Consider the following 13,622-nt stretch of genomic DNA (forward strand, 5'->3'; position numbering starts at 1 on the left):
AGGGGCTGAGGAAACAATTTAACTGACAATCAAGCTGTTTTTGACAACAAATGCATCCTTTTAAGTACAAGTGGTAGCTTATTTACAAGTTCATGTTACATTTGAAGACTTGAAGCGAATAATGTAGCATGTATGTAGGTTTTCTGTTTTTTTGGTCTTACAAAAACACTAAAATCCAAACTAATATTGTGTTTTTGGTGGTCTCTGTTTCAGAAAAAGGACAAAGATGCCCAAGCACAGAAGATGAGAAGGACTCTGTGGCACCCTACTATGTTGAAACTCCCTATGGCTATCAGCTAGACCTGGACTTCCTCAAATATGTCGATGACATTGAGAGGGGTAACACCATTAGGAAGCTGAGTATCCAGAGGAAGCCCAAAGTGGCCAAACCCTTGTCCGTGCCTCGGGGCAGCACTGGCGGGGGAAGCACTCAGGCTGAATGGACCTCCACAGACTCTCTGTCCTCTTCCAACAGCGACGACAAGCAGTCCCCAGTCTTCTTCAACTCCAGGCCCCAGGGCACTGCGCCGCTGACCCCCACCCTCTCCAGGGCAACCTGTGAAGTCCCACAGCAACAATCCTACTTGAGCATTGCAGAGCAGAAGCAGCTCCTGCCACCTCCTTCGCCCAGGTTTGCCCCTCGTCACAACCCGCAAGTGGAGAGGACCCTCATGGAGACGCGTCTTAGGCTCGAACAAGAGCGTCTGCTCATGCAGCCGCACAGCGAGCCTCCGATGCCCCGCCGCCGTCTCGCCAGCTTTGGTGGCATGGGCTCCAGCAGCTCTCTGTCCTCTTATTCAGGCTCCATGGCCCCAAGCCAGATCTCTCCCAGCACCAATCAGCCTCCCAACGGCCACCTCCTCAATGGAGAGTATAACCCCTACTACCCGCAATCCATGGGCAGCTCCATCCGCCACAGCCCCATGAGCTCTGGCATGGCTACGCCTGTGACAAATGTCAGCCCGTTACACCTTCAACAAATTCGGGAGCAGATGGTTGTGGCCCTTAAGAAGCTGAAAGAGCTGGAGGAGCAGGTGAAAACCATTCCCATCTTACAGGTTAAGATTGCTGTTCTCCAGGAAGAGAAAAGACAATTGGCTGCTCAGTCCAAAAATCAAGGTCCTGGTGCCTTCCGCAAGCGTTCCTACAGTGTAGGCAGTGCTGACCAAATGGAGAACCCGAGCCCCATCCAAAAGGAAACAGAGCTGCACATCATGGAGCCTGAAGCCCAGGAGCAGAGCGCTCAGCGGCTTGAGGAGTTCAGACGTCTGGCTGCTGACGTCCAAGCTCTGGAGAAGACAACCCAGGACAGTAATATCACAGAAATTCAGCCTCATAAGCTCAGACAGAACCAGGACCACCAAAGGTCCATTGGTATAGTTACTGATGAAAACATGAACAACCTTCCTGTCACTCACAAAAAGCTGACAAATGAACGTTGTTTCCGGGACGCAGGAGTATCAACAGGGCGGCAGGAAGTGCGCAGCGCGGCGGTTGGCGTGACCGAGGCCATGCTGGGCATGACCACTGAGGCTGAGAAAGAGATTGAGCTCCAGCAGCAGACCATCGAAGCACTGAAGGAGAAGATCTACCGCTTGGAGGTGCAGCTGAAAGAAACTACTCACCAAATAGAAATGGGAAAGCTAAAACTGGAGCTCCAAGCAGCCGGCGGGTCGAACAAGAAAAAGGCGGACAAAGGTTTGATGGCCAGGCCTGAGATGTACAACGCCTGTGTGGAGGCCAAAGTCCAGATGCGCAGCCAGGGAGTGGGTGATCATCTGGAATTCAGCCATGCTAACACAGCTAAAACTCTACAAAGCCACACTATAGGAGTTTCCTGCCAACCCAGTGTGCAGAGTGTTTCCACAGGCCCAGAGATCCCCATGGACCGATGGGTGGTGCATGAGCGTGTGGAGGTAAATGACCAGTGTGTAGGGAGACGGGTGGAGATATGTCACCAGCAGGTAGGCATGGAGCTGAATGTTTGTGAGGTGGGAGTTAACACAGAGGAGTCAGTATACAGCTTGGCTCTCTGCAAACCTATGACTGAGTTGAGCAAAGAGTCTAGATCAGTTGGCTGCGGAGATTGTTCAGTGGATGTGACCGTCAGTCCACTCAAGAAGCTGGTATCCCAAGGAACTGACCCAGATTCGGTCAGCAAAGTGGACTCTGGTGTCATGGCTGCTCCTGAGTCAGAAACTCAACAGACCAATACTGAGATAGAGGTTGTGAGCAAATCCACCAACACAAAAACAGCTGTCCTGACTGACTCTTTCACTGACATGGTGTTTATCACTTGTAACAAGCACACCAACACGGCCGTGACTGAAATGAGGACTGTTGCTGCTGGAGAAGGTCTTGTGAAAGATGTTCACTCAACAGCAAATATGCGTTCGATTGCCGTTGGAACCACCACAGATGTAGGGTCATTCTTTGGCAAAGAAAGCTCTACTAAAACCAAAGAATGTGGTGTGGGACCAGTTAGCATCCATGAGAACTTCTTGGTTGGCTTAAAAACCAGGAACATAGCATGCGGCCCCTCTCAGCCAAATGAATCTGTCTCGAGCAGCAGCAAAGAGACTGTGGAGGGTAAGACTGGGGCTGCACCACTGCAAGCTCGGGCCCAGGGGGGCGCCGGACTGGACCATTACATCGAGAGGGTGCAGAAGCTGCTGCAGGAGCAACAGATGCTGCTAGCAGACAACTACAGCGAGCTTGCAGAAGCGTTTGGTCAGCCCCAGTCTCAGTTTGGATCCATCAACAGTCAGCTGGTCAGCACGCTGTCGTCCATCAACACGGTCATGAAGTACGGAAGCACCGAGGACTTCCTCAAGCTGCAGTCAGACTCTGTGAACTCAAACAAAGGTGAGAAGTCTGCCACATCCAGCACTGACGATGCTGATGGTTCCACGTGCTCACATGTGTTGCGAAAACAAATGGTTCATGTGATAACTGGCTGAAAGTCATGCCAGGCAATAAAAGCATAGTTTCAAGGGCAGACAACAGAAAATGTACGCACACACGCACACACGCACACACACACACACACACACACACACACACACACACACACACACACACACACACACACACACACACAGAGTATCTTGCTCAAGCTAAATACCTGGCAAGCAGCCAGTCACGTATTTAGTGCCTGAGAGCACACTAAAGAGAGGGTTTGAGATAGATATAGAGATGGATAGCTATAGCAATTTCTGTTTTGGTAATTACAAATTAAATGTCTTTGGGGCCAGAACAATTACTCCTGGGTAAAAACACCTCAATTATGCTCTTAGCAGTCGGGTAAGTACCTCCGAGTTTTAAGAATGTGGCACTTAACGTTCACCCTGGAGTTTTCTTGTAAACAAACCAATGAAATGTTATAATGTTTTAAGTATTTAAATCCTGCATTGTTCACATATTCCATATTTAGTAGCTTGCAGTCGTCATCGTGTTCTTGTGGCATTTTTGTGCATTTCTTGACAAATTAACGCAACCTGTCAATCAGTGGAATAATGTAAAACCACCAGGAATATTTTTTGAGCCACACATCACAAATGTGCGTGCATCCTCGTGCACAAATCAAATGGGAGAAAGAAACTGCTACATAGCACTACTAGAGGCCAATAACTCAGGGTACCTTTCAGCAGAATGCTGATAAATAGCTGAAACCAAATAAACCACAAGCAGAAAAATGTAAGGATGTAAATCATGACATTTACAAAATGGAGATGAGAACCCACAGAATTAGGAATTCACTTCATTTATTTTGTAATATAATGGAAAAAGATAATAAAAACTGACATTAAACACAGAATTGGGGTTACACATTAAGGACTTGATAATCAAGATTCTACATTGTATTACAGGGGTCAGCAAATAAGTCTGACATCGGGCAAATTTTGTTCAAGCAGTTACGTGGCGGGCCAGAACATTATTTCAGTGAGATTATTTCAAACCCTCGGATACTTGTGTGCACATTTAGCTGAGTCGGTAGAGTGCGGGACTCCCGTTGGAGGAGTTGTATGATCGATCCCAAAATCCTGCTGACTTTTTTTTTTTTTTCTCACTTGTTAAACAAATTGATTAGCCTATAAGGACACTTTCTTTTTCCCATGCTTGCAATAAAGCGTATGCTTCCCGGCGTTTGATCCACATTAAAAAAACCTATGGACACTAATTTTCATTTCCCTGAGGAAATTCAGGGGAATCCAATTTATTTTGGAGGCACAATCACTTAAGAGGAAGTGATCTTGTGAGTAACTTTTGCTGTCATGACTGAGATTAGGGATACAACTAACGATTATTTTATTCTATAGATTATTTCAATGATTCATCGATGAGTCGTTAAAGAAGTACTTTTGCTTTGCTTGTTTTGAGGGATGCAGGTACATTGGGATTTTCCTAAATTCCTTTGGGGAGAAAATTATTATAGTAACTATAACAAAGAGTAAAAGATGATGGAGCTGGCCTTTTTATTTTATGAAATGTAAAATAAATCCATTGCAATTTTGCGAGGCTGTTCAAAGGACAATGAAACTAGAGTGATGATGTAGAAGTAATGTAGTGACAAAGTAAGATGTAGCGTAGGACTGAATGCCAGCACAGTTTCAGCTGTTCTGTAGAGGATCTAGGCTGGAGTGGGGGGCGGGGGTTGTGGTGGGTAGAGGGTTCACACACTGTCTAAAGAGAATCCTGATAGGATCAGACAGGCCAAAGTTATCTCTGACCCTGAAAAATGTGGCAGGGGCTTTGGACGTGAACCAACAATGAGCTCATTTCTTTTTGGGAACCAGTAACGTCGCACCAATGGGCCACTTGTTGTTTTTTGTGGGTCGCCCTGCCTTCACTAGCACCTCACCGCTGATGCTGATTCATGGCTCCTTCGGCGTTACATAACCTGCATTCATGCTGGCTGGCACATGAATGCAGAGGCGATTGTCTGAGTTGTGTGCGAGCGAGCATGTTTCTGGTCAGTTGCTGGCCTCTTTAGGAATGTAGAATAACTAACCAGATGTAGGTCCTGTTCATGTAACTAACGTCAGTGTAATCACCATCTCTGATCACAATAACCTAAGAGTGAAAAAGAGTCTGTTAAGACGCTGATGGCGGTGTCAAGAACTTGAAGATGTAACGGCGACAAACGCGCAATAACTTGCCAGCTCCATTAAAAATATGTCTGGCAGTTTAAAGCATTTTGTTCTGCACTGAATCCTTGTTGATATTTCTTAAGTGTTGATTAGGTGTAGTTGAAGGAACAGTGTGGAGTTTCGGTCCTACCTGTTGCAAGCAGGATTTTGTGTACATTTACTTTAACTTACCAGATTGCGTCGTGTATTTGTACCATTAATGCCTGGAAAAACTTCTTAAATACATTTCTTATATTTATGTTTTGAAACCTTAATTGTTTACATCAGGTAGCAGTGTGTTTTTACTCTTTTATTAAGGCATTCCTGCCACAAACTGTCTGTGAAATTGCATGAAAGTCAGCCCCTCTCATCTTGGCCACACTGATATAAATACCAGCTTTATTTACCAAAACATTGGTTGCGTTGACATGCAGGTTGTAGATGATTTTCCATCAGAAGTTAGAGGATTCTAAAAACTAATTCTTTATTGGCCTAACTGATAAATATTTTAGGATACAAATGTGCTGAAATTTATAGAAATGTACTTAATAACTTTGATGCTTTTTAATCATGAAAATATAGTACAATATAGTATAATTTATCTATTTGGAAATCAGCTAATCTGCTTCATCAGTATGTGGGTATAGTTTTATCAAACTTAAGTTGACAAAACCTTCAAACAAACCCACAACTGTCGTCACGTTTGATTCAGATCTTGCTAAACTCTCATTGGTGCACGGAAAATACATGACATCACCTTTTACTATCTGAACAACGCCCTGTTCAAATCTGTGAGGAAAAGAAAAGGGTGGGAAACGCAAATCCTTGTAGTATCTGTGTCTATCCTTTCACTTTTAAACTCAACAGGCTCATTATAACATTTCTACAGAACACCTCTAGGGGTCACAAACTCCACATGGTACCTTTTCTTTTAAATGGTACTAAACTTTAAACGCTTAACTGCCCTGCCCCACCTGTGCATTTGGATACTGACTTTGGTCTGCCTCTCCTCCTTTTTAGAGAGCAGTCAGCAGCTCTGCGCCCAGTCGCGGTCTGTCCGGACAGAGCGGTTGCAGATGGAGAAGACTGTATCAGGCCTGACTCCTGCAGATAAACCAGCCAACGTTCCTGCGCAGCAGCAGCAGATCAGGACAGCTGAGCAGAAAAGCCGTATGGACCTGCAGATGTCTACAGCGCTGCATGGTACGGCTGCCTTCACACACCTGTCTTTATATCAACACACCACCACTGCACATGCTGCTGCTGTTGTTGTTGTGTCACACGTTATTCTTACAATCCCGTTTGGCTCCATCACCGATGTCCATTAAGGATCTCGCTCTGTGAAAATGTCAACCTGTAAATCAAGAAAGAGAGTCCTGCTTTGAGGATGTAGGTCAGTTCAGTAATGAACCCTTCAACAAAAGCTGGCACTTCAATATGGTGAAGTAACTTGTTTCAGCAAAGAAAACTAAATGAGAAAAGCAGCTGATTGGAAGCCACAATTAAAGCTCCTAATAGACAGACTGCAGTCAGTGCAGGGATAGTAGGTTTATTTGCTGTTGTGCTGGCTCTGCACTACGTTAGAACTGAAATGAAATAATGAGTTAAAAGTGCTGAATGTCAGCTTAATTTAACAATGTTCTCATCCACATATCAAATACAAAAACTGTGCTGCAGTTTTATACAATATATAGAGGACAGAAAGAAATTGGAGTCATTGATTTGGTGTCAAATTTGTTTTACTCAGCTGCTATCTGTGGTTCAGATCCACAGACATGAGCAGGGGGGAAGGACTTTACACCTAAAGGACTTTAGTGTAGTGCAAACAGACCAATGTTTCAACACACGTTTTGGATAGCTGATTCGGCAGAAATTCAAATCTGTTGGACAGTGTATACAAGCGCAGGAGTTCAACTAGTGCTACACCCCATCTGCAATAATCTCATCACAAACAAAATAATACAGATATATCATAAAGTTACAAAAATGAAGTTCAAAATGGTTTCCATCAAGTATGGTCAGCTAGAGGAGACATGCTCCCAGGCCTGTACCGTAGTAATCCTCAGTCTGGTCCTCAGCAGTGAAACACATGATCGGTTGGATCGAGATCAGATGACTGATGTTTTTATGACCACTATTTGGCCATAACAAACCTCTTCAGGATAATTGTCCGGCTGCATTATCACAAAATTGCTCATTGTTAGATTTCCAAATCCTGTGTTCTGGTGCACAGAGCCAAAAAAAGAACAACACACAATGGAGGCTATGTTAGCGGGTAAATCTGATGTTTTTGCAAAAAGAAAGTGATGGTTATCTGACCAGATCACGAGGCTTTGGAAAGCTTGTTAAAAATGCATTCTCTAAACACAGAAACAATATTACAGTTGGTTTAGAAATAGCCGATTTTCATGGTTATTTATATCTAAAATACGTCTGTAGCTTCACCTGAATGCCTTTGTCCTCATGGGTTTCACACATACGTTATATATGAACCAGGCAGCAGGATGAACATGGCCACAAACAACAACATTATCATCATTATCAGCAGCCTGGATTCCTCCTGATGAGCTGCAGCCGCTCCCACCTGTCAAAACACGGGAAACGTGCTGAATGACTCTGTTGCTACTGAGCGGGCACACTGCAATGTATACACACATGGAACTGCATACATGCCGATACATGAACACACGCTCTCCCTTTCTCAGCTGTCCCCCGGAGCAGTGAAAGAGGCCCCTCCATCGGGGCAAGTCTTGGCACATGTGCTGAGTGTTCTGGCTCTCGGCTGGTATTTTGGTTTCCGAGGCCTGTATTTAAAATGACTGAGATAGTTCAGGGTTTGGGGAAACTTCCAACGCCTCGCTGACAGATTGTGTTGGAAAGAACATGAGACGGACTCTTAATGGCTACTTTCCTCTCTGCCAAAGCTGTTGATCACGTCAGAGTCCACTTTAGTGGCTCATTCAGGCGTTATCAGCCATTTGTGATGAACTGACCCAGGCTTGTTAAGTGGAGTTGCAGTTACGGTATCTGCAGGATACTTTGAATGTTGCAGGAGAAGAGAAATTTTTTTTTTTAAAAGGAGAATTATAATGAATAAAATGAGATGAAAATGAGTTTATATTTAACTAAATCTGCAGCTGTTTCACCATAGAAGCAATCAACATTTTAAAACTAAAAGAAACTTAGTCTGTCTGTCTTTTTATGATCAGTACACTCCAGATTTCACTTTAGTGTTGATCTTCTCGTCTAAATGATCCTGCTGTGTTCACTTCTGTCTCCTGCAGGGCAGCCGTGCAGCCAGAACACGCTGAAATCCATCATGAAGAAGAAAGATGGCCGACCCGACTCTAATGGCACCAAGAAGAACCTGCAGTTCGTCGGGGTGAACGGAGGGTGAGGCTCTCCTGTTTGAACTTGTGTTTAATCGCCGTCATTAATATTTTAGTAGATTATCTTTTACTGTGCATTTTAAGATGGCTGTTGGATGCTTTTATCATGGTGAGTTTTTAAGAATCCCAAGTGAGGTTAAAGGTGCTGCTGTTTCACATTTACAAGGCCATTGATGTTCTTTCCTCTGAAACGTGGGCTTGTTAACATCCACATGGCGTTGTGGAGGAGAACATGATGGCAGCATTTTTTTTTTTTTTTTTTTAAGCTAACACCTGAGTCTTCAACTTTCTGTGCGTTTGTCGCCCCCTTGTGGCCCAGGTACGAGACTACATCAAGTGACGACTCCAGCTCGGAGGACAGCAGCTCCTCTGGGTCGGAGGAGGAAGAGGATGAAGAGAAGGAGTACGGAGGAAAGGAGGACTATAAGAACGTGGAGGGAGGGCGCACCAGGGAGGAGTTCCAGCCTGAGGGAGCCGAGGATGTGGATAAGAAGGATGAAGAGGAAAGTTCAGATAAGGAAAAGAGAGAGAGGTGGGTTAAAAAAAAACTAAATCCCATTTTAGTTTACTAAAATGTTCTGAGTGAGCAGGAAGCTGTGTGAGGGTACAGACGTGATGTATTCTGAGAGTTTAATTTATCCTAGATATTTATTGGTGTTTTATTTTAGCTTGTTCTCTGTAATGCTTTGATTTTTAAGAATTTGGCAGGACTGTAAGCATGTCAGGTTTATACAGGTCTGTAGGCTTAGGATTACAGCGTATCGGGACGATCAGTTTTTGGTTTTATACACAAGAAAGAGCACAAACGGGAGCCATGCTTACTTTCCAAACGACAAATAAAGAAAATAAAATACCTGTGTAAACAACAGATCCTCATTACCTGCATACGGTTTCTACCCAGGGTGCATCAGTGGCGTTTGAGGTTTGTTTGATATTTAACAAATGGTCACAACAGCATTTGTGAAGAGTAAAAACTAAGCACCGCTTTTTGTGAAATTTGAAAAACTTCAGACCATTAATGGAACAGAATAAAACTTCATTGTACAGCTAGAGCTTTTGTATTCAGTCTCAGACACAGCAGATAACTAGCTGAATAATAATGATAATTTATACATATAGTGTCTAAACAAGTTAAAATAATTTCTACACAGTCACATTAATGTGGGATGCAATCATGTCAAATTTTGTTATGTACCAGTGGTAAAATAAAGAGCAAATTAAATGCAGCACATGGGGAGTAAAGCTATTTAAATGTTAAAATAATGTTTGTTTGTGTCTGACGTCTCTCCAAAAGGTATGAGCTAAGTGAGAAGATGCTGGCTGCGTGCAGCGTTCTCAAAACTCACCTCAGTGACCCGAAGGCTGTGAGCAGCAAAGATGTGGTGAGGATTTTTTTTTTTTTTTTTTTTTTTTTTTTTTGCGGTCTTGTCATACTCGGTTAGGCTTAACAACAACAATCTACTGTATTTAATACTACATGACGCTGGGGAATAACGTTTCACAATATACAGCGCAGAGATTCTGTGGAATATAAACGAGCTACCAGCCAGCTTGTCCCAAAATCATCACCGCGTCGTCACTCAGCAGGAACAATGCCCTGTGCGTGGGGGTTTGGTTATGTCGGTCTAAGTTTGTCTGAATGTTTTGTTGTGTACCTGACAACACAAGCACCCATCACTCCCACTAATGCACTTCACACACCACTGAATTCCACACCCCATGATTTACTTTAGTTTTTAGTTAATTTACAGCTTTTCAAATTGTAGTTGATCTGAGCGGGCTTGGTTCTCTGCGGAGGTCTAGTGTGGGTGATTCTGCTTCTGTTGGTTCTGCACTGGATTGTACTGCTTGTTTTGCACTTGGTGCAGAAGTTTAATGAGTACACCTTTTTATTTTATTTTTTTTATGAAGTTTTACACTTTTTAAACATGTTGCTAATGCAGAGTTATTCAGCTGTATGGACTGAGGAGGATTTGGATCATGATATGGTGAAATTGGCTGTGATGAAATCATAGGAATTGGTCCGTGAAGCGTATCGTGGTAATTCCTGTGGTGGTGAAAAATGTTCAAAGCCTGGTTCCTTGCAAAAGTCTGCATTTACGGGGGAACGAATGTGAAATAAGTGATGTGTGTGAGGTGCATGAGTGATGAGTGCGTGTGTAGTTGGTGCACAAAAAAAACATAAAAACGTAGACCGACATGACCAAACCCAAACGTGGTGGACCTGTGTGAAGGAGCAGAGAGAGATTAAACAGCATAAAATAGAAATGCTCAAGTAAAGTGCATGTACCTTGAGTAAATGTACTTTGTTACTTTCCACCACTGAATATTGCCCTCTTAGAAAAATGCCATAATAACGTAAAAAGTGTCTGAAACCACTCAAGTCTGTATATGTAATACTGCACACAGTGGCTTTAAATGTGTAATATTTAGTTTAATCAGCATGTATGAGCATGGACTTGTTAGTTTTTTGGTTTGTGCACAGTGCCTACACACACAGATACTGTCAGTAACGAGTCCCTCTCCTGCCTCCTCAGAGAGCCTGCCTGAACACGGTGCAGCACGAGTGGTTCCGCGTGTCCAGCCAGAAGGCGGCGGTGGCGGGCATGGTGGAGGACTACCTGGTGGCCTTCGGGGCCATCTCGCCGGCCGTGCTGCGCCACGTCGTCAACATGGCTGACGGCAACGGCAACACGGCGCTGCACTACAGCGTGTCGCACTCCAACTTTCAGGTGGTGAAGAAGCTGCTGGATGCAGGTGAGAGCATCAAAACCTCCAGCAGAGCATGTTCCTGTTAATGTTGAGCAAGAAATATAAAGGAATTTGTGTTGTCCAGTGTTTCTAAAATGTTTCAGAGCTTTCCTGATCCTCAGGTTAAACGTGTTTTGCTTAAAATGTACCAAGGTTAGTTTTCTAGTCATTAGACCCACAGAAGCTTTTGTGTTCCTGAACTGCTCAGCACTCACCTCCTCCACCTCCAAAATAACTGAACCCCCACAAAAAGCAATGTCACGGCTTCACATAGGATGTAACTAAGTACATTTACTCAAGAACTAGTACAAATTTAAAGGAATTGTACTTTCCTTGAGTCTTCTCTTTTCATGCTACACCACTACATCTCAGAGAAATACTGTATTTTTTTACCTTACAATTATTTGTCAGCTGTAGTTACTTTACAAATCAACATTTGTACAAACAAAACATACAAAGCGTGTTTAAACAGGTTAACTATTATCAAAACAGTTCAGAGGGCCAGCAGGGCAGCAGTATTTTCTGTCACTGTCATTGGTTAATCATTCCAACTTGTATAAACTGTTGGTGGTTGAATTTAAAACAAAACTGCATCTGTTTAAACTAAAAAGAAACCTGGTTTGAATTTGAATCTGTTACTGAGCTTGTTTACTGGATATTTAGTGAGTCTATAGAAGAAGCCATAAAGTGCGTCTTTGGATGGATGGGGTACAAAGTTTTTCATGTAAAAACATTTAGTTAGCTTCCCAAATGTAAAGATTCACTGCTTTTCCATTAAATTATTAAAATTTATTTTTAACAATCTAATGAGAGAATAACAGTTACATTTTACTGCTTTACTACTATAACACTTACATACTTTTATCTAAGTAACATTTTCAATGCGGGACTTTTAACTGTATTTTCACAGTGTGACATTAGTACTTTTACTAGTAGTGTATTGAAGTAAAAGATCTGATCTTCCACCACTGCCATGCAGAGATCTCCCTGAAGGCTCAATAGACGGTGATGAGGTCCCGGCCACTCGCTGCTCTGAAAGCCTTTTGTCTCCTCGGCCTTTTGTGTCCTTGTGCTCTGTGACAGCAGGACCACCCCCCTGTTCTCATTGTAGCCTTTGTCCTCACACCCAGGCCCAGTTCCTTAGTCCTCTCCTCCTCGAGAGGACGGGTCGTCCCAGAACGAGTCCCTGTGAATTACTGTGTCGCTGACTGACGGGCGGCGACAGTGACAAGTCAATCACAGACAGTTGCAGCATACGAGACCACCCGCACTGTAAAAGTATCAAGCCCTTGAGCCTCTGCGGAGTGCCTTAAACGTGCCGTCCGTGTGTGTTTTCAGATGTGTGCAACGTGAACCAGCAGAACAAGGCGGGATACACACCCATCATGCTGGCCGCGCTGGCAGCAGTGGAGACGCCCAAGGACATGCGCATCGTGGAGGAGCTCTTCAGCAAGGGCGACGTCAACGCTCGAGCCAGTCAGGTCAGTGACTGCAGGTCAGAAGGTAGAGGCAGGGCACCAACAGCCACCGCTCATAGTTCAGGTTTCAGGGAGACGAAGGGCGTGATGACAAACCAAGGGCCGACTTTCTGTTTATAAACCACAGCAGGTTAAAGTTAACGAGGCTTAAATTAAGAGTTTATCAGTGTTAGTTTTTTAAAAGGTTTCCATGAGTTAATGAATTAGAACAGCAGATGGAGCACAGGAGTCTCCGCTAACCATGCAAAATGTTTTATCATAAAGTTTAATTTTGGATGTACTCTTTACCCTGTAGTGGGAAAAATTGTACTTTGGTGCCCCTAAGTGGTAAAAGAAGGGAACTGTTTGTATTTTTGACACACGGGTGAGGGCTGTTCTCTCTGGGTGGATGTTTACTTGCTCATATTTACAGCAGTAGAGTTGTTTATTTGTATTTTTAGTTTGGGCTGCAGCTGTTTTCTTTCTAGCAAACATTACAGTCACAGTGACAATATTTATCCTGTTCCCAACCAATAACGTGTGTTTCACCCACGTGTAGCCGGCTCCATCTGATACAGCTTGTATTTCATTTCATAATTCATAATTCAAATCATAATTATTATTTTTTTTTTTTAGCTCTTTGTTAGTCTAACGCTAATTTACTGTATATTGATCACATGAATATTTTGTATCACAGGAAGCCATTTCCATCTTCCCCTCACACTTTACACGAGTTCATTTCACCATAGATGTTTAATAATCAGACTTTCATTGTAGTTCGCTAACTGTTTTTTTTTGTTGTTGTTGTTTTTAATCCATTATGTACTGATAACTTTGCGTAACCACATACTTTATACAAATCCCCATTTTAGGTTCGTCTCCAACTTATTTATTTT

General features: G+C 43.3%; 1 protein-coding gene and 1 long non-coding RNA gene across 3 annotated transcripts in view; one reads left to right on the plus strand and one right to left on the minus strand.

The window, feature by feature from the left end:
• kank1a (KN motif and ankyrin repeat domains 1a) overlaps window positions 1-13,622 on the plus strand; it is a 65,212-nt gene that overhangs the window by 47,615 nt on the left and 3,975 nt on the right. The window contains exons 3-9 of one of the 2 annotated variants that reach the window (XM_046034049.1): window positions 214-2,865; window positions 6,150-6,332; window positions 8,414-8,522; window positions 8,838-9,050; window positions 9,813-9,900; window positions 11,056-11,275; window positions 12,608-12,750. In XM_046034049.1, the coding sequence (XP_045890005.1) occupies window positions 214-2,865; window positions 6,150-6,332; window positions 8,414-8,522; window positions 8,838-9,050; window positions 9,813-9,900; window positions 11,056-11,275; window positions 12,608-12,750 (3,608 nt within the window). The remainder of the gene's footprint in view (window positions 1-213; window positions 2,866-6,149; window positions 6,333-8,413; window positions 8,523-8,837; window positions 9,051-9,812; window positions 9,901-11,055; window positions 11,276-12,607; window positions 12,751-13,622) is intronic. The other variant, XM_046034050.1, reaches the window with a different exon arrangement.
• On the minus strand, window positions 10,932-11,656 carry LOC123959777. The gene is made up of 2 exons (XR_006822391.1): window positions 11,485-11,656; window positions 10,932-11,309 (listed from the first exon to the last, which is right to left on the minus strand). It is a non-coding gene; the product is annotated as an uncharacterized LOC123959777 (long non-coding RNA).

The sequence above is a fragment of the Micropterus dolomieu genome, linkage group LG21 (assembly GCF_021292245.1).
Source record: "Micropterus dolomieu isolate WLL.071019.BEF.003 ecotype Adirondacks linkage group LG21, ASM2129224v1, whole genome shotgun sequence".
NCBI classification, from domain to species: domain Eukaryota; kingdom Metazoa; phylum Chordata; class Actinopteri; order Centrarchiformes; family Centrarchidae; genus Micropterus; species Micropterus dolomieu.